At 36.7% G+C, this 27665-nt stretch overlaps 1 protein-coding gene across 2 annotated transcripts in view; it reads left to right on the forward strand.

Annotated features, from left to right (window-relative positions):
• The window catches only part of CBLB (Cbl proto-oncogene B), a 213208-nt gene that overhangs the window by 73261 nt on the left and 112282 nt on the right, over positions 1-27665 (forward strand). For both annotated transcript variants that reach the window (XM_047099887.1, XM_047099888.1), the window contains exon 4: positions 17340-17486. In XM_047099887.1, coding sequence (XP_046955843.1) covers positions 17340-17486 — 147 coding nt within the window. The remainder of the gene's footprint in view (positions 1-17339; positions 17487-27665) is intronic.

A 27665-nucleotide genomic window follows, 5' to 3' on the forward strand; every position in this document is an offset into this window, starting at 1 on the left:
CCAAAGAAATCTTTGAATTTTGTGTTAAACTTTCAGTTGAGCTAAATGAATCAAATGGGGATCATTGTGTATGGTCTTATTTTTAGTGTTGGCTGGGTATATTTCAATAATTCATTCTTTTTTCCTATGGCATTTTCCCATGTATAATCGGTATTTGTGAGTCAGTTTCAGAGTTGGAGAAAAATGAGCAAATATTTAATAGATGAATAATAATTTGTTATCTGCAGGCCAGATATAGTTCATTTTTGTGAGAACTTGTCACTTTTTGTTTCATTTCTTTTCAAAGCCTGTAGTGTGTCCCTAGCTCAGTTCTTCACTGTGATTAGGGACATGTGGAGGATTTGCAGCATGAAACTTTTAGAGTCTGTAGGAGTCTCTGAATTCCTCCTCACAAAGTTTCCTCAGACCCATTCCTGGCCTGGAACTGGAGGTCATGGCAGGCATTTTAGCGAATCTTTCATGGAGTTCAATTTATTTCATTTTAAGGAATACATTTTTTTTTCCTGAAATTATGTCCCTCTTATTTTTTTTTTTGGTGGTGTGAAAATATTATTTAATATCAAATACATGACAGGTTTTGTGCTAATGCCCTTTAGTGAAATAAGTAGAAATCCTATGTTAGTTTCCCCTGTTTTTGTTATTGTTAAACATTTCAAGGTCTTTTAAATAAAAACATCTGGAAAACAGTTGGTCATAGAACATCTTCCCCCATTGGCCCTTTTATATTGAAAAGGTTAGCTTCTCTGCATCATAATTTTTCTGAGCGCCTTGGTTAATTTTACCCTTGATTTATTACTCCAAGCTGGCCTCTCAGAGAGCACTGGGCATGCTATATGCTCAGTGCCAAGAGAGTCTGTTTCTGCTTTTTACTTTCCTTCTCTCAGGTGCCAGAATGGAGTAGCATCACCCTTAGGATAACACAGCTGCTCCTTTCAGACTTGGATGCTCTCTGGCCTTGTTCCAGCCTGTGGTGTTGGGAGCATCACTCCCCCACAGGCAGTGCCAACATCTTTCTCTCTTTGATTAGAGGTTCTCATGATAAAATTAGTTAGCTTGGCTTGATTGACATTTTCCAAGGATATTTATGCTGGTGGATAGGCAGGGAGGCCCTGATTGCTCTTTAATTATTAAGTTACAGGGAGACTTATAGCAGTGGGAAAAAATTAGTTCTAGGTGGAGAAAGCACTTCAGTGGCATTTGGAGAAGATATTTTTAATTTTTCTGCTGGCAGAGAAATTTCTCTACTCTCCCCCCACCCTTTTGTTCTTTTTTTTTTTTTAAAGTTTATTTATTTGAGAGAGAGAGAGAAAGAGAGCGTGCACATGCCAGCAGGGAGGGGCAAAGAGAGAGAGAGAGAGAGAGAGAGAGAGAGAGAGAGAGAGAGACTGAGAATCCCAAGTAGGCTCCATGCTATCATTAGGGCGCCTGATGTGATCCCATGAACCCCTGAGATTATGACCTGAGCCAAAATCAAGAGTCAGAAGCTTAATTGACTTAGCTACCCAGTGCCCCCCGCCCCTTGTTGTTCTTAAGGGTAGAACCAAACATAGCAAATAATTGCTTTCATTTAGGAATCTCAAAGGTTAATGGTGATAGCTCTGCCTTCAATAATCTCCCTCTAATTTGCTCCTTTTTCAAATTAGGTGAACCACTTAGGCTGAACTAGTGATGTGTGTGGTCATCTTCTATTTCCTGTGGTAGGAGGAAGCAAGCCGTCTCTTTGACCTCTGGCAATATATTAACCACTCAGAAGAATTTAGTTCTCTTAGGATTGAGATGTGGGGGTGAAGTGGGGCGTGGTGATGAGGTTATTATCAGCCTGATGTTGATATTTACGAATGTGCAAAGTACAGACTGTTCCAGGACTGGGCCATCCAGGACTCAGGGTGAGTTCTTCAGGGCTATTGAGCAAGAGTGATGACAAATGAAAACCCATCAGTAGTTGCCCTTGCGTCTGTGCTAAAAGAGAAGCTAAATCATTCCAAAACAATGACTTTCCAGCCCTGTGATGACATTAGCTGACTCCTAGCACATTGGCTGTGTCATGAGAGGGATGGATAGATACGTGATTTGGAAAACAGAGTGGAATCTTTCACAAATCTCTAATTAGGTACTTAGATCTTGAGGCTGCTTTCGATGCAGTTTTACTTAGAGGTAGAACAATGAAAAATAAGAGATCTTTTGAGGTTCCTGCTAAACCAGTATATTACAGATGTTAAGCATGCATATGAATCACCTGGGGGTCTTATTAAAACATAGATTCTGATTTAGCAGTTCTGTGGTGGAGTCTGAAATTTCACATTTCTAACAAGCTGTGAGGTGATGTTTCTTTTCTGTTGCTAGTCCAAGGACTGAAGTTTGAGTGTAATTGTTAGACATGTATTTTTGTTCCTGCCCTAGATCTTAAATGTTGAGCTGAAACCTATGGCCCAGTAAATAACTATTACCACTCATTCTTCTTCATGTTTAGTCTTTCTTTCTTACCACTTGACTATGGAGATGCTATTCATAGTGAAGAAGATAATTTTATTTTTCCCTGTGGTATATATATTATAGGTGTATTACGGGAAGAACAGTGATAAATAATAGGAACAGGATCCAAATTAAATCCCCAACCAACATACAGAAATTCCTTCTGAGCAGAAACCAAATGCCAGGCTACGCATTGCTATTTGCAGACATCTCCATGTGGTACCATATTCACATGTGTGTTATACCTAACAGACGTCTGCAAAACAGATTTTTGTGACAGATTTTGACACAGGAAATACATCAGGCTCCATAAAACTTAATGGAAAAATGTATTGCTTAACTGCAGTCCACTTTTAAAGAACAGATTACAGTGTATTCAGTGGAACCATTTGGGTCTTATTCTTGAGAGCTTTGGCAGTCCCCCTATCCAGAGAATTATCTACTAGAATGTCACCTGGTGGCATGGTATTTGATTGGCTATTGATAATAATTGTGTTTGGGGTTGGCCATACTCAGTTCAATATTCTTATTTTAAATCATGGAAAAGGACACATTTCTTCACTAAATTTTTATCTGGTGAATCATTTCTGGAAGTGAGGGAATTACTGTGGTATTTTGAAATAGAAACACATCTTTTCAGATGTGCTTCAGCAATGTGATCTCTGAGCCTGTTTCAAATGGAAATACACCAGAGGCTGAGAGCCTGCCAAAGTAGAACATCTGCTTCTAAGACATAGGCTTCTGGTGCATTCCTGTCTGCATTGCTATTGTTTTCTTTTGCTTGTTTTGTCAGTTTGTTAAATCTAGCTTATATTCCATCAAGGACACAAGTAAGAAACTCTCAAAATTCAATTATCATGACAGAAATCTTCAACAAAAGCTTTTAAATTTGGGTAACGATCAAAAAATCCCTAGTTATTAAATTACACCTTGTGATGCATTCTATTAAATTTTTGTTTTTGTTTTTGTTTTTTCCAAACTCTCCTCAGATGCAGCCCTCCCTGATGGAATTATGGTCAGATATATAGATAGACCTCTGCATCCTTAGCAGCCTGGGTAGATGGTGGGCCTGTGCTAGTAAAATGGGCAGGCCCAGATAGGTAGGCAGTTGAATATCTATAGCATGGTCTTGTTACCCTAACATCAGTCTCTTCCCTGAATACAGATTACTTCTGACCCTACCGTCTGTCACATTGCCAAACTCCTGTACCCCCACAGGCTTGTCTGCCAGGCTTGCTGCTTTTATCTGACCTGTTCTTCTGCCTTTCCCGTGTCTTTCTCTCTCCTTTTTAAGAGGCCCAGGGTTGAGTAATTTCTTCTGTTAGCTTCTGTGTTCCTGATGCACATTGAATGCACCTCAGTTATACAGGTACACCATACTGTAAATGTGTGTTTTTAAATATAATTACCCATTTAGATTATAAACTCCTGGAGGGCAGGGACGTAACTGGTTTTCATCTTATTATCCCCACTGCTTAGTGTTAGTGGCAGGTCATAGTAGTGTCTCGAAAATATTTATTGAGTGAATAATTTTATTTAAAGTCACCGGAATTCCATGTATCTGTATATATCTATGTAGATATAGATTAGAATCTCTATGAATATGAAATTATTCTAAAAAATAGGGAGAGCTTAGGTTTGTACAAACAAGCTAGACTTTCAGAGAAGTAGGGAGCTGCATTCTGAGTAAGATCTTCCAGCAAATGAAAAGATTAACTGGTGCTGCTTTTAGAGCTCATCTTTTTGGTTTATTTGTAGCTTTTCTTTCTCTCCTAATATTTGATTCCTTAAGAAATACTTGATTAAGCAGAAAATAAAACTTTCATAAGTTAATACACAGTCTATCTCACATCATTCTGATGTTTAACTGAAATATTAAAAATGGTTTCTACTTTTTAAAATAATTGGATTTTCTTATTCATGTGGAGTTTTAAATGATAGGTTTCTCCAGGAGAGGAATAATGATTGATTCTTGTGCTTAGTGTATACATTAAATTTTGCAAGTTTTGGGTATACCAGTACATCTATTGAATAACAATTTCACTAAAAGCATTTACATGGTAGACAGGTACAGTGATCTGTTAGCAGCCCTCTTAAATGTCTTCACAAGTGACATTATAATGATGATTTAGGTACAGCTGAAAGCTGAAAGAATTATGCTTAAATAAAAAAATCAGTGTGTATACTTCAGTGTTGATAAGTAAGGGGTTATTAATAGTGCTTGACTTTTAAGCAGAGACCCCAGTGAATAGAAGTAGATAAGCCAAAACCCAGGATGATTTCTTATCTAGACATATGTCAAATCTAGTTACGTTAAGTCGTCTTCCGAAAACATGGGATTTAAGTGGCAGCTCAATTAAAAGACCTTTCTATACAGGCTGTAAACATTTCAGGTCTTTGCGTACATTTTACATTCATATAATAATACTAAGGGGATTCTCTACCTTTGAGCATTTACTTATAGAAATTAAGTCTGTTGTCAGTATAAATCAGTGGATTAACCTAATGGTATTTTCACAGTTCAGTTCATTGTGTGGTTATATAAATAAATATGTTTGGGAAATTAACTGTAGTAAATTCCTTCCGATCCAAATTAGAGTAGGCTGCTTTCAGTTAGTCCAGATTTTGTCTAAAAATATCTCCTGATTGGTTGGTTTTAGTATCAGAGAAAATATAGTGCTTGAAAACTTTATAATTTCCAATGTGTAAAAATACTTTGTTAGGTAGAAATACAGCTTTTAAATAACAAGTTTGATGTTTTTTAATCCATGTCATTTATTCATATTGACAGAAGAGTGTCCAGTCCTTTCAACTGCTGCTATTGATGATGATAATGATTATCATAATAAGTTGATAGTACTTAATAATACTAGTAATAATGATTAACATTTATCCAATGCTTGCTATGTGTCAGTTTCCTAAGCCAATTATTTACTGCTACATATCAAGCCACCACAAAACTTAGTGGATTAATTTAACAACAATTATTGTTTGTTATGATTTGGTAGGTTGACTTCATATGATGTTGGCTTGAGTACTGGCTCAACTGGAAGGTCCAGTGCCCTCACATACCTAGCATGTGTTGCTGCCTTGCAGCTGGGAACACACTGGGTCTTTCTGCATGACTTCTTGGGCATCCTCATAGCATGGCAGCTAAATGCCAAGAACATTTTCTAAGATGCAAAGGCAGAAACTGCAGATCTCTTAAGGCCTAGCTTGGGAATTTATATAGTGTCATTTCTACCACATTCTATTGATCAAGGCGAGGCATAGCCTAGTCCAGGTGCAAGGGGAAGGGAAGTAGAAACCACTCCATGATGGGAGGAGTGGTAAAGAATTTTTGGCCATCTGTAATCCTCCACAAATCCAATGAGATTAGTCCTCATATAATTCATATCTCAAGAGATGAGGAAACCATGGTTTAAAAGGTATAGCTTAGTACTTGAGGTCATTCAGTGGTACTAAATGGTTTAAACTCAGGTTGAGGTTAGTTTGACTCTGGAGCTGCCCCTTTTAACTAACGTAATATACTGCCTTCAGAGTATAGGTAGATTCGATCTATTTGTCTTTCTACTCCAAAACCAAAATCTGAAGGAGTTTTATTGATGTGGGCGTTATTCTGTTTGCAATCATACTGAAATAGTAAAGGGATTTGATTCATATTATTGATCAGCCACCATGTGGTAAACATAATAGTCTCCCCAAATTTGGATATTTCTAAACTCTTGATTGAGATTAAAGTTAAAATTCTTAGACCTGTTGTAATCCTATGCTTACTACACATATTAGCACATTTCCTTACCAAGAACAAATAAATAAAAGTGACTTTTTAAACCGTAAGTTTCCCAGTGGGCATATTCTATTTTAGAAGTCTACATTTTTCATATGGTTTCAATATTCTAGAGTTTACTATTCATTAACATGAAACACAGAGCTTTTACATTGTCTTTTTTGTTGTTACTTCTGCTGCTTTGTGGTTTTCTTTCTGTTGAGAGCCAATGTTGTTCAAGGATTTCTTTGTTGAAAAAAGATAAATGTCAGAGATGCCTATTATGGTAAAGAACAATAAAAATTACAGCTTCCAAATATACTGATGATTTTTTTGTATTTACCGTAACTTCAATTCTATGTTTGGTTTTTGTATCCTGACTTAAGGGTTTCTGCAGTCCCAGATGGAGGCATATTAAAGGAAGTTTGTAAATTGGAGAGATTATATAGCACCTTATACTTCATATTGGTTGCAGGCTATAAAATGGATTCACAATTTTTATCTAAATCATATGGGCTTTTTTGTGCCCGGTCTATCTAGTCACCTCCTACCGGCTGGAATAAAAGTGATGATAGATTTATAGAATGTTATGGGACCTCAGAAAGGATGTACCACGATCACCTCATTTTATAGAGGGGAAAAAATTTGAATAAGAAGTTTTCAGCTCTTTTTTCATATCATGGAGCAATGAGGCAGACAGAGCTGCGTCTAGAACCCTACACTACCAGTGTCCTGTTTTCCTCCACTATATTATAGTATTTCCTTCATGAGGCTTGTTATTGGAAATGCAGAAACCACTTGTCCAAAAGATCCCATCACCCCCTCAGCTACAGAATAAGTTAAATCCAGTTGAACTTTCACCAGTTTAAGAAAATCTTAGACCTTAAAAAAAATTTTTTTTAATGTATCTCTCGTTGCTGTGTTCAGAAAGTTTAAAAAGTTTACAGTGGTCCAGGGAAATCATACTGCTAACAGACATGTGACAGCCATGTCTTCGTATGATTGCTTTACCTTTTTGTTTTTCATTTTGAAAGAAAAAAAAAATGTCTCACTATATTCATTGCTTTAAAAACCTTAGCATTTCTCTGTGAGGCTCTAAATTAATTCCCTTCTCTTGACTCATTGCCATGTATACATATCATATATTTGGTAAGCTGAAGAAAAAAATGTGGGTAATTGAATCTTTTGGTCATATGTAACTAGAAATTACCTTCATGCTGTTTCATGACAAAGAATATATGTGACGTACTAACTTGTCTGTATAACTATCAAACTGTACTCCTGAGAAGTAACTCCACTTGAATTGTGTTTTTTAAGCAGACTATTTTAAAGGTAGGAGATAAAATCACCAACTACATTTAAAGATAATGAGACTGAAACAGATTGAGATGACTCCTTATTCTGTTTAGCAGTATTCGATTATTTGACCTTTGCAGTCCCTGCTTAATGCTCTAAAAATGTGAAATTGAGTTCTTCTGTTAGAGAGGGATTTGGGAAAGTACTAGTGTGCCATTGGTGACTGTACTGTGGTCAAAAGGCTAATGCATTTTAGAAAATTGGGAATCAATGGTCAAGAGGTTTGGGGTGACTGTAGCGGAGATGCTGCTTGACTTGACTTGAAAGCCAAAGCAGCCTAGATGCCAGTGGGGCCTGTCACAGGATGGGGACATTGCAGTGGGTGTGGAATTCTACTCACTGTCTGATACGTACATCACAGATTTGCTCGAGAAGATCAGTATAATGACTCTCTGAAGACATTTTTGTTTCTTGTTGAAAATTGGAAAATTTAAAGGCAAAATTATAGAGAAACCATTTGTAAATTACCCAGAGATTACTACTGTTTGTATCTTTTTGTGTATATCCTATAGTTTTTTTCTATTTATCTATAATGTGATATTCAGCTTTTTAATAGAACTAAGACTATAGTGGGCATACTATTTATTATCCTTTTTCCCCTTCTCTCTTTTATGTCATACACATGCACATACACATTCAGTGTGTTATAATGTGGTATCCACATGAGATTATACCAAAAATAAATGAGAATTTCTTGGAAAAATCATGTTTGTATTTCCCCCAACCATTTGAGTAAAGATAATTCTAACCCAAGGAGAAGAGATGTAAAAAATATCTTGTGATTTTAGTTTTCTTCTGCTGTCACGCACAACATGAGCACTAGAACTTTATTCTCGTTTATCCTTTACTTGCTCCAAGAGAGCAGCGTTGAAGTGGGACAGAGGTATCAATTAGGAAAATTTCCAGAGCCAAAGGAGGAAGTAACTGTCAGGAACAAGTAATGTGATGGGAAACTATGTTATGCTTCCTCAGAAAGTACGACAAATGTTCAATTTAATTGAGGTTCTGGAAACTATACATGGGGGATATAGCACTAATTTCCTTTAGCTTGCTGGTATGATATTTCCATTCACAAGGAAAATTAAAAAAGATAAGGGAGGAAAGATCTTAGGACTTCTAGAACAAATGTTGTTTTTCTAATTTAGAGTCAACCCCCTGATTTTTAATTCTTTATTTTTAAGTCTTTATTTATATTGAGAAAGAGAGACAGCATGTGAGCAGGGGAGGGGCAGAGAAAAAGGGAGAGAGAGAAGCCCTAGTAGGCTCCACGCTCCTAGCACAGAGCCCAATGTGGAGCTTGAAACCATGAATCGTGAGATCATGACCAGAGCTGAAATTGACAGTTGGAGGCTTAACTCCACTGAGCCACCCAGGTGCCCCCCAGATTTTTAATTCTTAAAGCAGCTTTCAGTAAAATTTCTTTTCATCAAAGTTTGGAAAGTTGATGCCTTACTGTGTGGCATTTCTACTGTTTTTATATACTGCTTCTATCTATATCTGTTCATTGGCACTGTTTTGGGGTCAGGAAAAACTTTCTTATTTATAGTTCTTAAAAAAATTTCATGATCCTTAAATATAACACTTATTGAATATCTATTATGCATAAGAAGCTTTTAAAAATATAATAAGACTTTTCATTCTCCAAAAAAAAAGAGTTTTGCTCTGATGGAAGTGAAATGCAATGTGTATATACATAATCATGCTGCTCTTCAGAGAGACTATTGGGCTGTGGCAGGTAATGTAAAGTGGTGGACGTGTGATAGATCACACCTGAGAAAGGAATACAGGAAAGATAGCATGGGAGTACTTTTTTTTTTTAATGTTTTTATTTTTGTTTTTGAGACAGAGAGAGACAGAACATGAACAGGGGAGGGGCAGAGAGCAGGGAGACAGAGAATCTGAAGCAGGCTCCAGGCTCTGAGCTGTCAGCACAGAGCCTGACACGGAGTTCGAACTCACAGACTGTGAGATCATGACCTAAGCTGAAGTCGGACACCCAACCAACTGAGCCACCCAGGCGCCCCAGCATGGGAGTGCTTTGAGATAAAATTGGTACAAGTGGAAGCTCAGTAGGCTGAGGCATGGAAGCTTTGTATCAGAGAGAAGGAAAGGATGGGTCACCCCAAGGTGTGGAGAGAGAAAGCAGGAGACAATTTGAATAGCTGGAGGAGAGCACACAGAAATGGTGAAAGAAATGGCAAAGGGGGGGGGGGGCACATGGGTGGTTCCATCCATTAAGGGTCCGACTCCTGGTTTCACCTCAGGTCATGCTGTCACAGTTCGTGAGTTCGAGCACCACATCAGGCTCTGAGCTGACAGCGTGGAGCCTGCTTGGGATTCTCTCCCTCCCTCTGTCTCTGCCCCTCCCCCACTCGTGCATGCTGTCTGTCTCAAAATAAATAAACTTAAAAACCAAAAAAAGAAATGGAGGAAAGGTAGCTTTGTCCCACAGATGGCAGAAATCCTTGAAGGAAATATTTTAGGAAAAAATTTAAACCATATTTTATTAAGTAAAACAAAAACAAAAACCACCTTTGAAGTGTCAAATGTGATGAAAAATAAGAATTGTGGGGTAGGGAGTGTTAACAAGTGAAAGATAATTAAGAATTTTCCATTGGAAACAATACTTCTAGTTGAGTAATTCAGATTACTACTTCACTGTAATTTTTTTATGGTAGTTTACAAGGAATTGCAAAGAACAAAAAAATAAATCTAGATTAAAAAAAAAAAAGAAAAAGTGTTGCTTCAGAGTTCACTTTGTTTGTTGATGAGACTTGTCTTTTATCACATTACGCCGGGTCATCAAAGTATAGTTTGAACTTCTAGTGTTTCTTTTGAAAAAGAACCTAACAAAGAAAACAGAGTTCTGTGTTCTTGTTGCTTCTATATGAATCTCACAGTGATGATGACTTCACTTAGTTCACAGAACTTTCATTGTATTTTATCTTAAATAAAAAAGGATGTAGGAATAGATTTTTTCTTTTCTCTCTCAAGTGATAGACTGGTCTACATTTTAAGATTTCTTTTACAAAAGGATACTTGTTAAAGACTAGGTTTAATCAAAACACGTCCAATAGTAAAGAGTTTTCTTTATTGAAGTGGATATTGTTAAGCCTTTAAACCAGTCGAAAGTACTAGTGATATCATACTGAAGTATGTTCTCATCATAAATTTTCCACATAAAACTTGAAATCCTCGAAGAGATGTTGTTAATCCCACTTTGGCATTGCCACAAAGTTAAAATAACTGACATTAAAGCAATTATTTTGGAAGCCTTTTTGAATATATTGAGATAAGGTTTATTGTAGTTATTATCTTTATGTAAACTGTCATAATCATAAGAAATTTCAAAATCCACACAAATGACCCCATTCAACCTTGGAGTTATCTAATTCCTAGGTGAAGTCCCATTCACCTTACTGTACCTACCCATTGCAGGGCTACATTCTGGTCAGTTCTGCGTCACCCCAGAAGTTGTAAACTCCTCTGCCTCCCTCACTGATTACCACCTTTGTTCTGGTTCTTTCACAGCATTATTCCCACTGCATTGTCCTGTGCCATTGGAGATGTCTGAGCCCCCTAAATTTATGAAGAGTAGGATTGTGCCATCATCCTTGCATTATCAGTGCCTAAACCAAACCTAGTATATATAGATACTCAAGATTTGTGGAATAAATGACTGAATGGATGAACCCAGTTCTTGTCTATTGCTTGCCGTGGAAGTGTAAAGGGCTACCATTGACAACTGTTGATCTTGATAAAGTGAGAATGATGATTTTTGCCTTAAAGTTGGCCCCCAATTTAATGAACAATAATATATGGAAGAAGAAAGAAAGACTAATGATACTTACACTTTTAAACAGAGGTGGTGGGTAGAACTAATAATAACTCTTAATTATTGTTTTAAAAATTTGATGTGTTAGGCTCTTACCTACATGCCTTATTTACTCGTGGCAACTCAGTGGGACAAGCATTTTTATTTAAAATTTTGGGGGTGAGGAAACTGATGCAGACTGCTTCAGCGACTTGTTCAAGAGTGCACATATAAACCTGGTACTGTCCATTTCAGGGCCACACTCCTTAATATAGAATAGTTGACAGATGAAGCAGAATATCTTTTGAATATCACCTGGGAATTTGTCAAAGGATATTATATTTGAACATAATAGGCATATTTCATGCTTGAGTTAGGCTTAAGTAAGGCATTTGTAAATTGTCCATTTAAAACTGTTTTGGAAAGGAAATCTATTTACTGTGAGAGCAACATCCTTAATTTGAGAGATGGCATCTTGCTCTTCTTAATAGACCTTTGCAGGCAACACATTCAGGAGTATATGCCACATCGAGATCAAAGGATGCCCGGCGTTCATCTTCCCCAGCCACAAGGTAGGGCTTGGCCTTCCCAGCCATGTTAGTGGTAGGTGATCCATTCTTTAGCAAAGGAAAAAGTCTTTCCTTTGTTATCCAACTTAGTGCAGTTTTGGGACTGACATTGTTTGCTAAATTCCTTTTTAAGCGAGCACTTCAGTTTCTAAGAAGTAACATGGGGAAGCTTGAAAAATTATCCTTTCCCCTGCAACTCAGGTTAGTTTCTGCTCACACTCTTTACTCCTCTCATGACTTGGGGTGGACTCTGAGTGTTTGTTGGTATTTGGACTTGGAAGCTCTGCCTCATACTCCCTTGGAAATATTGGAAACTTTAAAGCGTTTGGGCAGGGAATGGGTAAGATCCAGTTTAATTTAAGGCTCTCAGGATCCATCTTAATAATAGTGTGTTCCCACGAGGGAGAAATGAAAGGCAAGGCTTACATCAGCCTGGTCTCTTCACTTTCTTAGGAATCTAAATGTTCCCAAGGTCAAAAAGAGTGTGAAATAACTCTATACACCCATCTTGGAGGGCACTACATTAGAAATACAGTGAATGGAAATTGCTCTTTAACTGGACGTGAGTCTCATTTTAAGTGCTACTGTTTATATTCTGAGTCTCATTTTAAATGCTACTGTTTATATTCTTTATGTCCTGCCTTTCTTTTCATGTTGAATTTGTTTCACCTTGTAAAGATTAAGAAGAGCATGTTCTACTTTTTAAATGTGAGAATTGAATTAATAGTTTTTAGATAAAAAATGGTCCCCTGTTTTCTTCTACCAAAGGTAGTACATGCCCACAAACTTTGGACCTCACTAATATAAAGTGTCATATGAGTTTTTCACTAATTCAGCATTTAAAGCTTTTTATTTTTTCCTTGATTTATGACACAGATGTTTCTTGAAAAAAATGCAAGGACTATATGCAGTCTGATTAGATCACATTCTTTGTGTCTCTCTCACATTTAGTGGAGGCTACTAATCGAATCCTGATATATTTTTTATGCATTTTTCAAATTTAATTTATCATGTCAAGACGGCTGTGTGTTTGGTGTGTTGACCCCGCCGTATTGCATCATAATAATCTGTTCATGTCTCTTTTTCCCATACGATGTGCTGTGTTTATTAAGGGTAGGGTTGTATTATCCCTCATCATCATGTGCCTCCAGTCTCTTAGGATGTTGGCTGTAGCCACTTTAGGCTACTGAGACTTACTTCTAAACAGGGAAACTCCATCATTCCAGAAGTCATGCTAATTCCCTCTGGTTCAACCTCACATTCTGTGCAGTAATGTAATCTGACTTTTGGAGAAATTGATTCATATGTTTTGAAGAAATACAATATTAGGTGGCTGAATCCAGGATAAAAAGAGGTACCTTGCTGCATGGGCAATATTGACACTGCTGATGCATCCTTTTTAAAATAATGCAGCTAGCTTTCCTTCTCATCCACCCTTCCTTCCTCTTCTTCAAGTTTCCTCTAATATCAGCATCTTTCCTGGTTTACCCAGTATTGCCATCTGGAAGCTACTTTTTGATCACTTGGTATTTCAAGATATTTCTTTTCTGAAGCTTATTTCTTAATAAACGAAATTTCGCACAAAACCAGTGTTAAAAATGGCATAGCTTGTGCTGATTAATGGGAGATGTAGTAATTAGTCAAAATATCTCTGATGTGAAAGTGTTGCAGAATTCTTTGTAAAATTAAAGTTACGTTTACAAGGTTATTGAGTCTTTGTGGATGAGCTTTTTTACTTTTTTAGATGTTTTGGGGTAGGGGAGTTTTGATGATAGAAATACACTCTAAATTAGTAATAATCAAATCCTTTATTAACCACTCATCATTTTGGTGTTATGATGAGCAGCAATCAGTGGGCCTAGGGAAAATTGGCCAAGTATGGAAAATTTTCATAATAAGGAAAAAACATTTCATCTAGAAAGAAGATGTATTGTTGTTGCCTTTCTTCCTCCTGTGGCTAAATGGTTAGAGATAATCATATTCTTGGATTTTGTTTTCAAAATTGGAAGTTATTTAAAAAAAGTGAGAAGGGGAATTAAAGTACGTAATGTATAGCAAAATAATATTAAACAACAACAAAGCCCCACCGTTATTTAAAAGACAAAAACCATATGCTGTGATAATAAATTTAAATGACATTGGATAGTACAGTTAGATGTCAGTTCATATCTTGTTGTGAATTACAACTTCTAAAAACTGATCTTTTAAATAATGCATTTCCAAGGTGATCATTTACATGTGTATGGTATGTGCATGTATTTAAAAACTAGATATAAAATAAATACAAATATATATTCTCATCTGTGAAAATTAGGGTAATACAACACTGTTGCATTCACATATTTTTAACAACTTGAATTTAAGTTTCTTTAAAGACTAAAGGGAAAACTATATCTTTTTCCACTGCCTTAGTTTATGCAAAATGTAAAAAAAAAAATGTGGTGATCCACTTGCAGGAATTAAGAAAGTTGAACTCTTACCTACATTTGATAATTTAAAACTGATTATTTAATTTATATAGGTACTAGTGATTACTACAGCTTCTAGACTGTAAATTATAAAGATAAAATGTTAGTAGTTCTGCTTTAAAGTGTAGTTGATCACATAGCTGAGATGGGTAATCACTGGCATTGTGCTTCAGACTTTAGATCTAACAAATAAAAATGAAAAACATTTGGATATGATTAAAGAACAAAGGCATAAGTGGATGGAGAGCAACCAATTCAGACATAAGGAACAGTTGGTTTACCCTAATTATAGCCATATTGATGTTTTCTTTTTTTTCCCCCAGTATCTATCAATTGGAAGTTTGGTGGAAAATTAACCCTTTTGCCTAATTATATAAGTAAATTTGTTGCAGATTTTCTAAAATGACTTTATGTTCTTCCTTCAACTCAAATTTCAAAAGTCAGTTGCAGCTTGTACTGGCCACAATTCTTCCCTTTGATCTAGTTCTATAGTTCCGTTTTCATTTCCTACAACTGAATTTCTTGTATCTACCATACATACTAAATGAGGATGTATTGACATAAATGCTAAGATCAAAGTTGACTAAAGAACTTTCACATTTGGATTAGGCTGAATTGTGTGGAAGTGTGGCTAAATCTAAGAAAGAAAATAATGGAATATTATGTATAACCGTAATGACTTTGCAGATTGTTTACTGTTGCTAAGCATTAAAATATGGCCTAAATTTCTGATTCCTCTTTGTCATAAGTCTTCTCATAGATTATAAACATTATGGAAATTGGGACAGTTTTGGTTTTCCAATAGAGGTGAATTCATTGAGGTATAGAGTACTTTATACTATTGTTTTCCTTTCATTCCTATTTTTCCCACTTTTTATCATGAGTACCTTCCTTTATTCTGTATTCATCTTACATGGGAAGTTATAGGTTCCTTTTCTAAATGTTTTAGAAAGAGTGGTACTCATTGACATTATTGACAGGTGCATATTGTGTGATGTCTTTGGTACCTAACATGTTTTTGCTTGTTATTTGAGAGTCATTAAACACAAATACATGAATGAAAACGGGGCAAAGAACCATATCTCTTAGTGTCATAGGCTTATTGAAATATTGTATAGTTGGGGCGCCTGGGTGGCGCAGTCGGTTAAGCGTCCGACTTCAGCCAGGTCACGATCTCGCAGTCCGTGAGTTCGAGCCCCACGTCAGGCTCTGGGCTGATGGCTCAGAGCCTGGAGCCTGTTTCCGATTCTGTGTCTCCCTCTCTCTCTGCCCCTCCCCCGTTCATGCTCTGTCTCTCTCTGTCCCAAAAATAAATAAACGTTGAAAAAAAAATTCTTAGAAATATTGTATAGTTTTAAATGCATTGCAAATGTGATGGCTTTTTCTGTTAATTATCCTCTATGTTTAGTCCTAAAGCAATTGCCTCCCCCTTCTCCTCACCCTTGACCCCTCACCACACACACAAAAGCAGCTGAAGCTTCAAAATGGAAAGATATTATATATATGTATCTACTGAGTTCTGGTGATTCTGAGTAAACAGGAATATAAAGAAGCATGGTCAGTTCAAAATTGAAAGGCTCTTTAGTGTTTTGTGTTTCAATTGCTTCTTTACCGGTTAACTCCAGCAGTTTTGGGCTGATTAACATAATGTTATAAAGTTCTTACGAAGTGGCAGGAAGGAGTGCAGGTGATAGTAGTATTCTGAAGTATGAATCATGTTTTAAACCCTGTCAGAATCCCCAGAACTTACCATGGTAATTACAGTGAAGATAACACCTGCCTTTCCCAACATTCTAAACCACTTTTTTCATACTACCATAACTTTTTCTGTCTTTTTTTTAATGTTTATTTATTTATTTAGAGAGAGCGAGAGCACAAGCGGGGGAGGGGGGGGGCAGAGAGAGAGGGAGAGAATCCCAAGTAGGCTCCGTGCTGTAAGCACAGAACCTGGTGTGGGGCTCGAACTCACAAACCAGGAGATCATGACCCGAACCAAAATCAGGCGTCAGACACTTAACCTACTAAGCCACCTGGGTGCCGTGTACCATAACATTTCTTCCTAAAACAGATTTAATCATGTGCTCCGTCTTTTTAATCCATTTTGGTTCCCTGTTCCTTCTAGCAGTAGCTCCTCACAAGGGGAGTACAGTAGAATTGCTCAAGGAGCTTCTGAAATATGAGCATATCTGGAGCCCATCATCAGAAACTCTCATTTCTTAGTGGGAGTAGAAGCGTATTTGACAAAAAGTTTGGTCATTGTTCCAGATGCCTCTTTATTTCACGTCCTCACCAAACTTTCTCATCCTGTGTCATGCCATTTTCTTCCATCTTTTTCTGCTCTTCTCTAGCCATGCTAAACCTGGAAATGACATAAATAGTTCTATTTCATCCCTCTATACTTTTGTATAGAAGCTGTTGCTAATACCCTGATACCTTCTCCTTCCCTTCCCTTCCTCCCTTTCACTCCAAGTCTTTCATCCATCAAACTACTTAATTTTCCCTAGATCCTCCTCTGATGATTAATCTTTCCTTTCTTCCTCATGTAGAAATAGCCACTCTGACTTTTGTGTTCAGCATTTATATTTGATTATGATTTTTTTTACCTCTCCCATTAAGCTGTGAGCTCATTGAAATCATGCAATTTATCTTGTTCTTGTTTATGTTAAATGAATACATGGATAAATATAAAATGAAAGCCTCTTAGGAATTTAAATGTATAGTTTATATGAACGTTGATTTTAGATGCATTATTCAGTTGAGGTTGATGATCAGCCACTAAGACCTATGTTAATACTATTCATAATTTTATTTTTCATAATATGTATTCCCATTAAAACTTAACATGTGCCTATATATATATATTTTTCATTTTCCCCCCTCTATGTCTACAGACGAAATCTCACCAAACTGTCCCTTATCTTCAGTCACATGCTGGCAGAAATTAAAGCAATCTTTCCTAATGGGCAATTCCAGGGAGATAACTTTCGTATCACAAAAGCAGACGCTGCTGAGTTCTGGAGAAAGTTTTTTGGAGACAAGTAAGTACAAATCATTATTATCATCTGCATCCATTTTTGAAGAATGACCTTGTCTTACCTCTAGTTCCATATGGTATAGATTTTACTTGAATATTTTGAGACTGTACTTGAGCATATTTGATAAATGTTTTGATTGCTAATTTTTCTGTTTAGCCACCAAAAGTATGCCTTAGTTACTAAACAGTTTTATGTTACTATAAAGCAAATAGCAGTCATACTATTATTTATTTGATGAGCATTCATTGAGTTAAATAGTTTACCTCTAAGAAGCAGAGGTATAGAAGATGGAATCTCAGAAGCTCGTATCTTTTTTAGAACTTAGTACACACCTAGGACACGTATACAAAATAAGAGGCAGAAAGGGATAGAGACTTTAAAAATGGCATAAATAAGTTTTTCTGACAATTCAGAGAGGGTAACAGTTGCTTCATGATTGAATGAATCAGGGACTGCTTCTTAGAGGAGGTGGTTAGTAAGCTTGGTTGAGAACTGATATTCAGCTGAAAGAGAATACTTTAGCACCCCACTTCAGGTTTTCTTTGTATCATTGCACAGAGTTTGAGTTGCGTAAACAAGATATAGAAATGAGGATCTTGTGTAAACAAGCTATAGTAGTGTTATCACGAAGTAGCTAGATAAAGATGATTTCTTTTAGATACTTCCTCCCCAGACACAAACTTTGGTGAGCACCCTCAGAATGTCCTTGAATGTAGGCAGAATCCTGGCTGAGTATTAAAGGAGAGGAGTGATCACTTACACATAGGTTATTGTTTTTATCCCCTTTTTAAATGTCTATATTTATACATTCACTGGTGAAATGAGACCTATAAAATGTTGGTATATACTTTTGATGGTCTTCATCTTTTGACACTGGTAAATTAACTGTAACAGTGGGTTTCCCTTTTTTTTTTTTTTTTTCTCTATGAAGTACTCTGCTTATCTAAGTGCTAAGTGCTTAGCTTCTTAACTTTTGACTTTGGAAGTATTAAAGCCCTTTTCCTATTTCTTAAATAAAATATATTCTGAATGATTTTTTGGCACTAAAGGGGGAAATACGGTTTTTGCCACTAACATGGACATTTTGTGTTCCAGAAATCTAGCTATTTATAATGCTCCTATATCCATTCACAAATGAGAAATTAAAAGGAAAGGTTCATCCTCATCTAAATTAGAATAACAGCCAAAAGTATGCTAATTAAATATTTGTGGACTGTAGAAAGCAGAAAGGCATTGCCCAATTCTGGGCGTAAGAACCAAGAGGATTTCTTGAAGTTACAGCTCATGTATTAATACTTTGAGCCTAATGCAAACAGTTGGTAACCTTCAAAATATACTTTATCTTAAAATTTTAAGAAAACTTACAGGACAAAATGTTTGTGGTATTTCTTTTTGAAAACTGAAAATTCTGGTGAGTTATGAAATTGTTTGCTTGTCAAAAGGTCAGTAGAAAATGGAAAGATTGCTCACACGTTTTTTTTTAAGAGCAGACTTTGTTTTGCTGGCACTTCGAGCCACAGAGAATTATGCATTTGAGACCTCTTTATTTCCCTTTATTTATAACCATAGACATCAAGGGGCTGAAATTTCTTCCAACTGCTACATGAGTGAAAGCACTATTAAATCAAGTGGGGGATTCTTGAAATACTGATTAAATACCGTCCTTACCTCCCAAACCTTTATACCTTTTTCTTCTGTCTTCACTTCCTTGAGAAAGCTGTTCCATTTTTCTTTAATATTTTACTTTTGGGATGAGAGCCAAATTTAAAGCTCCTTCTGGAACTCAGACATATTTCCATAGTCATCAAAATTAATGATTCTTTTATTAGATCATTGGAGAAACCATCTTTATATTCTCTGTGGGTTTTCACCTTATTTCACAGTATTTTATTGAATGAGCAAGCAAATGAATGAATGATGTAGCCTTTCAAAAGGTTGAATTCTTTTATCTTCCTTATGCTCTAATACTAGTTTATATTTTCACATAACTTAGTTCTCATACGGAAGCATTTCTGTCATTTATCTCACTACACATTGAGGCCATGTGAGAATGCTTTCATTTGATCTAACCAGTACCTTTAAACTTGAGACTAGTATTGTTTCTAAAAGCAGAAGCATTGAGGAGTTAGTTCTAAAAACAGCCAAACAGCTTATGATTTTTATAAAGTAGTTTTTAAGCTTAAGGAGTATTGTATTTTTTTTTTTTTTTCAAAGGAATGGTCAGAGAGAAAAAGATATTATGCTCGGACTAAAATTGGGACAAAGCTATTTTTCAAGAGATTTTGTAAAACTCCCAAAGGCAATTTTGGTATTCAGATCTCATAAAAACAGGAAGCAGACAAGATTTTTTATTTTATTATTATTTTTTAATTTTAATTCCAGTGTAATTAACATACAGTGTTATATTAGTTTCAAGTGTACAATGTAGTGATTCAACATTTCCATGCATTACTCAGTTCTCATCATGATAAACATACTCTTAATCCCCATCACCTATTTCACTTAATCCACCACCCACCTTCTCTTTGGTAATTACCGGTTTTTTCTCTGTTTAAGAGTTTTTTGTTTGTCTCTTTTTCTTTGTTCCTTAAACTCCACATACGAGCAAAATCATATGGTATTTGTCTTTCTCTAACTGACTTATTTCATGTTACATTAAACCTCTAGATCTATCTACGTTGTCGCAAATGGCAAGGTTTTGTTCTTTTTTATGGCTGAGTAATATTCCATTGTACATATATACCACCTCTTCTTTATCCAGTCACCTATCTATGGACCGTTGGGCTGCTTCCATATTTGGGCTATTGTAAATAAATGCTGCAATGACATAGGGGTGCATGCATCTTTTGAAATTAGTGTTTTCATATTCTGCGGGTCAATACCCAGTAGGGGAATTACTGAATCATATGGTAATTCTAATTTTTTTAATGTTTATTTATTTTTGAGAGGATGTACGTGAGTGTGCCAGTGGGGGAGGGGCAGAGAGAGAAGGATTCAGAGGATCTGAAGCATACTCTGTGCTGAGAGCAGAGAGCCCAATGTGGGGCTTGAACTCACAAACCATGAGATCATGACCTGAGCTGAAGTCAGACACTTAACCAGCTGAGCCACCCAGGTGCCCCACTAATTTTAAATTTTGAGGAACTTCCATACTGGTTTCCACAGTGGCTGCAGCAGTTGACATTCCTGCCAACAGTGCAAGAGGGTTCTTTTTTTTCCTCCACATCCTCACCAATACTTTTTTCTTGTGTTTTTGATTTTAGCCATTCTAACATATTTGAGGTGATAGCTCATTGTGGTTTTGATTTGCATTTCCTTGATGATTAGTGATGTTGAGCAGCTTTTCATGTGTCTGTTAGCCATCTGGTTGTCTTTTCTTTCTTTTTTTTTTTTTAATGTTTTTATTTATTTTTGAGACAGAGAGAGACAGAGCATGAGCAGGGGAGGGGCAGAGTGAGGGGGAGACACAGAATCTGAAACAGGCTCCAGGCTCCAAGCTGTCAGCACAGAGCCCCACACGGGGCTCAAACTCATGGACCGCGAGATCATGACCTGAGCTGAAGTTGGACGCCCAACTAACTGAGCCACCCAGATGCCCCAGATCTGGTTGTCTTTTCTAGACAAATGTCTATTCATATTTTCTGTCCATTTTTTAAATTTTATTATTTGCTTTCTTTGGTGTTTAGTTGTATAAGTTCTTTATATATTTTGGATACTAACCCCTTATTGGATATGTCATTTACAAATAAATTCTCCCATTCAGTAGGTTGTCCTTTTGTTTCCTTTGCTGTGCAGAAGTTTTTGTTTTGTTTCGTTTTCTTTCTTCAAGTAAGCTCTATGCCCAACATGGGGCTTGAACTCGTGCCCCCAAGATCAAGAGTTGTGTGCTCTACCGAGTGAACCAGCTAGGTGCCCCTAAAGCTTTTAAGTTTGATGTAGTCCAATTAGTTTATTTTGATTTTGTTTCCCTTGCCTCAAGAAACATATGTAGGAAAATGTTGCTACAACCAATGTCAGAGAAATTGCTTCCTGTGTTCTCTTCTAGGATTTTTATGGTTTCAAGTCTCACATTTATGTCTTTAATCCATTTTGAGTTTATTTTTGTTTATGGTGTAAGTAAGTGGTCCAGTTTCATTCTTTTGCATGTAGCTGTCTAGTTTTCCCAGCACCACTTGTTGAAGAGACTCTTTTTCCCATTGCCATATTCTTCCCTCTTTGTTGAAGATTAATTGACCGTATAATCATTGGTTTATTTCTGGGCTCCCTGTTCTGTTCCATTGATCTGCGTGTCTTATTTTTGTGCCCATACAGTAGTGTTTTGATTACTGCAGTTTTGTAGTGTATCTTGAAATCTGAGATGGTGATACCTCCAGTTTTCTTCTCCTTTCTCAAGATTGTTTTGGCTATTTCAGGGTCTTTTGTGGTTCCATACAAATTCAAGGATTATTTGGTTTAGTTCTGTGAAAAATGCTGTTGGTATATTGATACGGATTACATTAAATCCATAGATTGCTTTGGGTAGTATGGACATTTTAACAATATTTGTCCTCCCAATCCATGAGCATGGGAGGTCTTTCCATTTCTTTGTGTCGTCTTCAATTTCTTCATCAGTGTTTTACAGTTTTCAGAGTTAAGGTCTTTCACTTCCTTGGTTAAGTTTATATCTAGGTATTTTACTCTTTTTAGTGCAAGTAATAATGGGATTGTTCTCTTGATTTCTCCTTCTGCTACTTCAATATTAGTGTATAGAAATGGAGCAGATTTCTGTATGTTGAGTTGGTATCCCAGTAGACAAAAATTTTAGGTGTTACATGCCAAACACTTCCTTTCTGTGCTTCTCAACCTTTTTGAAGTCATGGCAGGACCCACCTCTCTTCTCAGGACTCAAGCCCAGCTGCCAAGAGACTGTGCCTGACTGGAGTCCCAAGGGGATCAATAATAATCATGTGTCAGGTAAATTAGTTTGGAAGGTCTGCATTTGTTAGGTGGTTATGCAAATTCATCGAATGTTTTGATAGTTGAGTCCTGCTTTTGCTTTCTTAATCTGCTGACCAGGGGATAGTAGAAATATATGGGAAAAGAGAAGTGACACTATTGAAGAAATGTGTCTAGGTAAATACTGCAAAATAAGATCAGTACCAAACTGAATCTTGGCACTCTGGAGTGTTCTGCAACTACTCTGGAGTAGTAGTTTAGAGTCCAGAAGCTTTAAGCATGAGCCTGAAAAAATGGGTTACCCACTGTTTAGACCAACAGAAATCCATTGATGTGATTAGACTCTGGGTGGCATTTTTCTAAGCACGTCAGGTAGCAATTTTGGGGCTAATGGTGCTAAGTACTACTTCATACTGGGGAGATCTGGACTTGCATTTCCAACAAAATTGTAATTCAGTAAGAATCATGGATTCTAAACCTGGATCTTTTTATACGTCATCTTCTCTCCATTCTTACTTCAAGTTCTGTTCTTCAATTTCAAGTTCAAACCCTTCCCTAAATTACGGCAGCAACTTTCTGACTGGTCTTCCTATCTTCAGTAACAACCTATCCTGTTGTTCTTAGACTAGTGAGCTCTTTCAAAAAAAAAAAAAAAAAAAAAAAACAAAAACAAAAAAACAGAACTAATCACTCCCTCTCTCTGTTTCTTTGTCTGAAATGCTTCCATGAATTGTTACTGCTTCTAGTTTAAAATCTCAAATCCCATTAACATGACCAGCTTTAGGAACTGTTTTTTTCTGGCTTCATCTCTTTGTACTCTGCTCATTCTCAAAGAAAGAACCTAACTACACAACACTTTATTTCCCAATGCGTTTTTGTTTTCCTAGACGGCATCCACTGCTTGGAAAGCCAGTCAGCCATGCCACTTTGGAAGCTCCCCTACTCTAAGGTGGATATCCATACTCTTTTTTCCAGGCGCCTTTGCTCATATCTGTCATATTAGACTGCAGTGAACTGCTGACACGATGACCCTTCCTAATAGACTAGAAAGGTTTCTTGAAAGCAAGGACCTGCCTTCCTGGTTTTGGTTTCTCAGAACCTGGCACACCTCCTGGAATGTGCAGGCACTAATAAATGTCAGCAGACTATATGGATAGTTGGATGGATAGGTGAATGGATGAATGATGTTTACTCTCTGCTCAAAATATTCAATGACTTTATTATCTACAAACTGATTTTTTTTCTTTTTTTAATCCTCAGTTCCTACAGTTCAATTCCCTGGAAGCCTCCTTTGCCTCTTCTTTCTTTTTTACCATCCCAGAATTTTTCAGGTCTAGGTCAGAAGTCTCCTTTTCTGGGGTGTTCTCACTAATATACATCCCTCCGTATGTTCAATTTCAATAATCCATGCTTTGTGTCCCTATTGTGTTGTAGACCTGTTTGTGTTATTGAATGTATGTTTACTGTGTGGGTCTTTTCTGTGTGACTATGACGTTCCTTGTTGACATTTTATCCACAAAATTTCATCCAGATACGTTAGTAGAGTTATTATATGTCAGACTCTGTGTCTAGTTCTTTCACATATGCTAACTTCATTTTACTATAGTCTTTAACTATTATCCTTTATATGTATTGAATGTGTCCTTTAGGTACTGTATACATAACAGACAGTAATTGCTGGATTAATTCATGATGTATTTTTCTAGCATTTCTTTTTTACTTCTGTCCTTTTCTTCTGTCAATTGGGACATTTTGGCTCTTTCCTGACACATCAGCAATTACAGGTTTCTATGTCTGTGCCCATATTGCTCCTCCCTCTTGAAGGTTTTTATAATCTCTGGCATAAATGTTCTCATTAATCCCTCAAAGTGTGCCTCGCTTATAATTCTATCCCTATTGTTATTACTAGATCTCTTCCTTAAACTCCTCTACTCTTGCTTATGCTTTGTACTTATTATTTTTGTTGTTTTAATATCATCTGCCTAGTTATTTTACTTGCCATTAGAGTATAAGCTCCATGAAATCAGGCTTATTACTCATCTTTGTATTTCCTGAAGTAGCTTAGCACAATGTCTCATATTTAGACTTGTAGGAACTGTCATTTATTTAATTTAAATGAGTTGAGGAGTAAAGGGATGTGTGTGAGCGTCTGCATACGTGAGATAAAGACAGAGACACAGAGTTTGCTCACTTAATTGGTTGGGAGGCAGCGTGCTTACGGGTGCATGTGTAGGTCGGTGTGCTCAGGCTGTGACCCTAACATTTACTAGCTTTGTGACTTTGGGCAAGCTACTTGCTTTCTCCATGCATCAGTTTCTTCATCTATAAAATGTTGATAAGATGACAATAATACCTCCTATCCAGAGTTGTTGTGAAGGTTAAAAGAGTTAAATTCTACCTATAAGGCATGTAGAATAGTGTCTGGCACATAGTAAGCCCTCTGTGTTGTGGAATAGTTAACCAATTTAAACCTTCAATCTCCCTAAAGACTCCATTATATTAATTATTCTGCAAATAATATAGTTAATATTCAACTTCGTATGATGGGTGTTCCACAGTCCCTAGAAACATAAAAGCGAAAGCCAAAAATAAATAATACATTTTCTAAAATTTGGCATAGGACAGAATATAAGAAACTATCCTGCTTACCATGGGGGGAAAATGGTCTATTTAAAGCTCAGTTCATTGCCTCTACCTTTGATTTCCTGGGGAAGTGGTATGGACCTTCTTTGGTTTCCTGTATTTTCCTTTCACTTTTAATAAGAAACAAAGGACGATAGTTTCTTTACCTTTCCAGTGAGTGAGATACATGTTTTTCTAGCATAATAGCTAGATCAGCCGTTTCCTCTACTCAAAGAAAAGGCAGCTTAGTCATATTTAATTAAAGGAGGAGGCACACAAGAGAAATTAAGGACTTTCACCAGGTAACTAACTGTACAGAGAGAAAAAAAACTGACCTAGAACTCAAGGAATGCTATTTAATATTTCTATTATTTAGGCAACTTCTATTGTCACCTTTAAAAAAAAAAAAAACTAAGGCTCTTTTTATTAATAAGGAAAATGAAATTACAGGCCTATTTTGTTTGACTCCTTATAACAAGATACATAAAAGCAAATAAGATGCCAAATTGTAGTTTTCTACCTTTAGGCAGTATGTATTCAATTTGGGGGCGATAGTATATCCAGAATTGATAAATATTTGAAACCAGTTCTGTTCCATTAGAAAGGTGCCTAAGGAATGTCACAAATACTGAATTATTTACTAGAGCGGACTGCTCAGGCGCCGTGGAGGAGCTGGTATTTTGGGTGTTTGTTACTAAGGAGTAACAAATGGGTTACTGGGTATTTGGGTATTTGTTCCTAAGGAGTCTAGCAGTCTGTTGGGTAGAAAATGCTGTGATTGGGACTGAGTTGTTACAGTCTGCTGTAGTTCAAAACAAAGGTACAGATAATTTCAAGTTTACATAAATGCCTTCATTTTTTTCCTCCTTTCCCCCCCCCCCCCCCCCCCGCCCCACACACACACTTTTTCCTTCTCTCCACTCTGAATCCTTTACTAAGTTACCTTTACCTAGCAAAATCAACATGATTTAGGTTCTGGCGTTCAGCCTTGAAACCTGATTTCATACAACCAAGAGTGTGTTTACAGAGTAGACACAATTCAGTTGAGTTCATAAACTGATCTATAACCCACATTTTTATTTTTTAATTTACAGTGACTAACGCCACTGTCAGGCAGATGAGGGTATGTGTGTCCCCATTGATAATTGATGTGTGGAGCCATATCCTATCTAGAAAATTCCTTGATGAACAAGGAATCCAAATAAAAAATAGTGGTTTATCATCCACCATGGGAATTACCCTGTCTCAAAGACCAAAGTACTTGTAACTATTAATCTCTCTCTTGCACTGTGTTTTGAAAGCTCTGTTCATTTCTTCCCCTTTGTATTTCTTTTTCCATATACAAAGTTGCGTTTTTAAAACTCTGTTCTGGGGCGCCTGGGTGGCGCAGTCGGTTAAGCGTCCGACTTCAGCCAGGTCACGATCTCGCGGTCCGTGAGTTCGAGCCCCGCGTCGGGCTCTGGGCTGATGGCTCAGAGCCTGGAGCCTGTTTCTGATTCTGTGTCTCCCTCTCTCTCTGCCCCTCCCCCGTTCATGCTCTGTCTCTCTCTCTGTCCCAAAAATAAATAAACGTTGAAAAAAAAAATTTAATAAAACTCTGTTCTTTGGAGCCCTGAGAACAATGGGGAACCACTGATGGGTTTTAAATAGGAAAGTGGTCACACTTGGATTTTAGGTGGCTGACTCTTGCTGAAGTAGGTATAATGAATTTGAGTAGTGGCTTCCAAACCCATTTGATTATATTCCTTATTACTAACTTATTATTAAATACTTTTAAGCATATGATTTATGATCTGAATATATACATATATTCTTACACAAATAATGTGTATTCTCATATGTAATACAAATAAAGGACATATAATGTGAATTTAAAAGCTACATAAAAATGCAAGTAGAATTTCAATATTTTCTTCCCATCTAAAAAATAATCATGTTAAGGTCTGACTGCCTTCCCCCATTAGAACCTGAAGAATTAGAAATAGGAGACGATGGGGCGCCTGGGTGGCGCAGTCGGTTAAGCGTCCGACTTCAGCCAGGTCACGATCTCGCGGTCTGTGAGTTCGAGCCCCGCGTCAGGCTCTGGGCTGATGGCTCGGAGCCTGGAGCCTGTTTCCGATTCTGTGTCTCCCTCTCTCTCTCTGCCCCTCCCCTGTTCATGCTCTGTCTCTCTCTGTCCCAAAAATAAATAAACGTTGAAAAAAAAAATTTTAAAAAAAGAAATAGGAGACGGATAGGAGGCTATTGTAGAAAACCAGGTACAAATTATAATATACATAAAATCAGTATATAAAATAATATATAATCAGTACACAAAATAAATGTACATATATATAAGTAAAAAGTACATGACTTTGAGAGTGACATAAAGATAAAATTAACCATACTTGACTATTAAGATATATGAGGTAAAAGAAATGAGTCAAGTGTGGTATCTCAATTTCTGCTTTGAACAACTGGGTATCCTGCACTGAGACAGGAAAAGTAGGAAGAAGAGGGGATTTGGCAAACAGACAAGTTCAGTTTGGGGCACCTAAATAACTCCATGTGATATATATTAGGTTGGATATACAACCTTGAGGGTACGGGAAGAATATAGAATAGAGGTAGAGATTTTAAAATTGA

Source organism: Lynx rufus, unplaced genomic scaffold, assembly GCF_022079265.1.
Source record: "Lynx rufus isolate CCGP_SWC_20201006 ecotype Redwood Valley unplaced genomic scaffold, mLynRuf1.p SCAF_5, whole genome shotgun sequence".
Taxonomy (NCBI): Eukaryota; Metazoa; Chordata; class Mammalia; order Carnivora; family Felidae; genus Lynx; species Lynx rufus.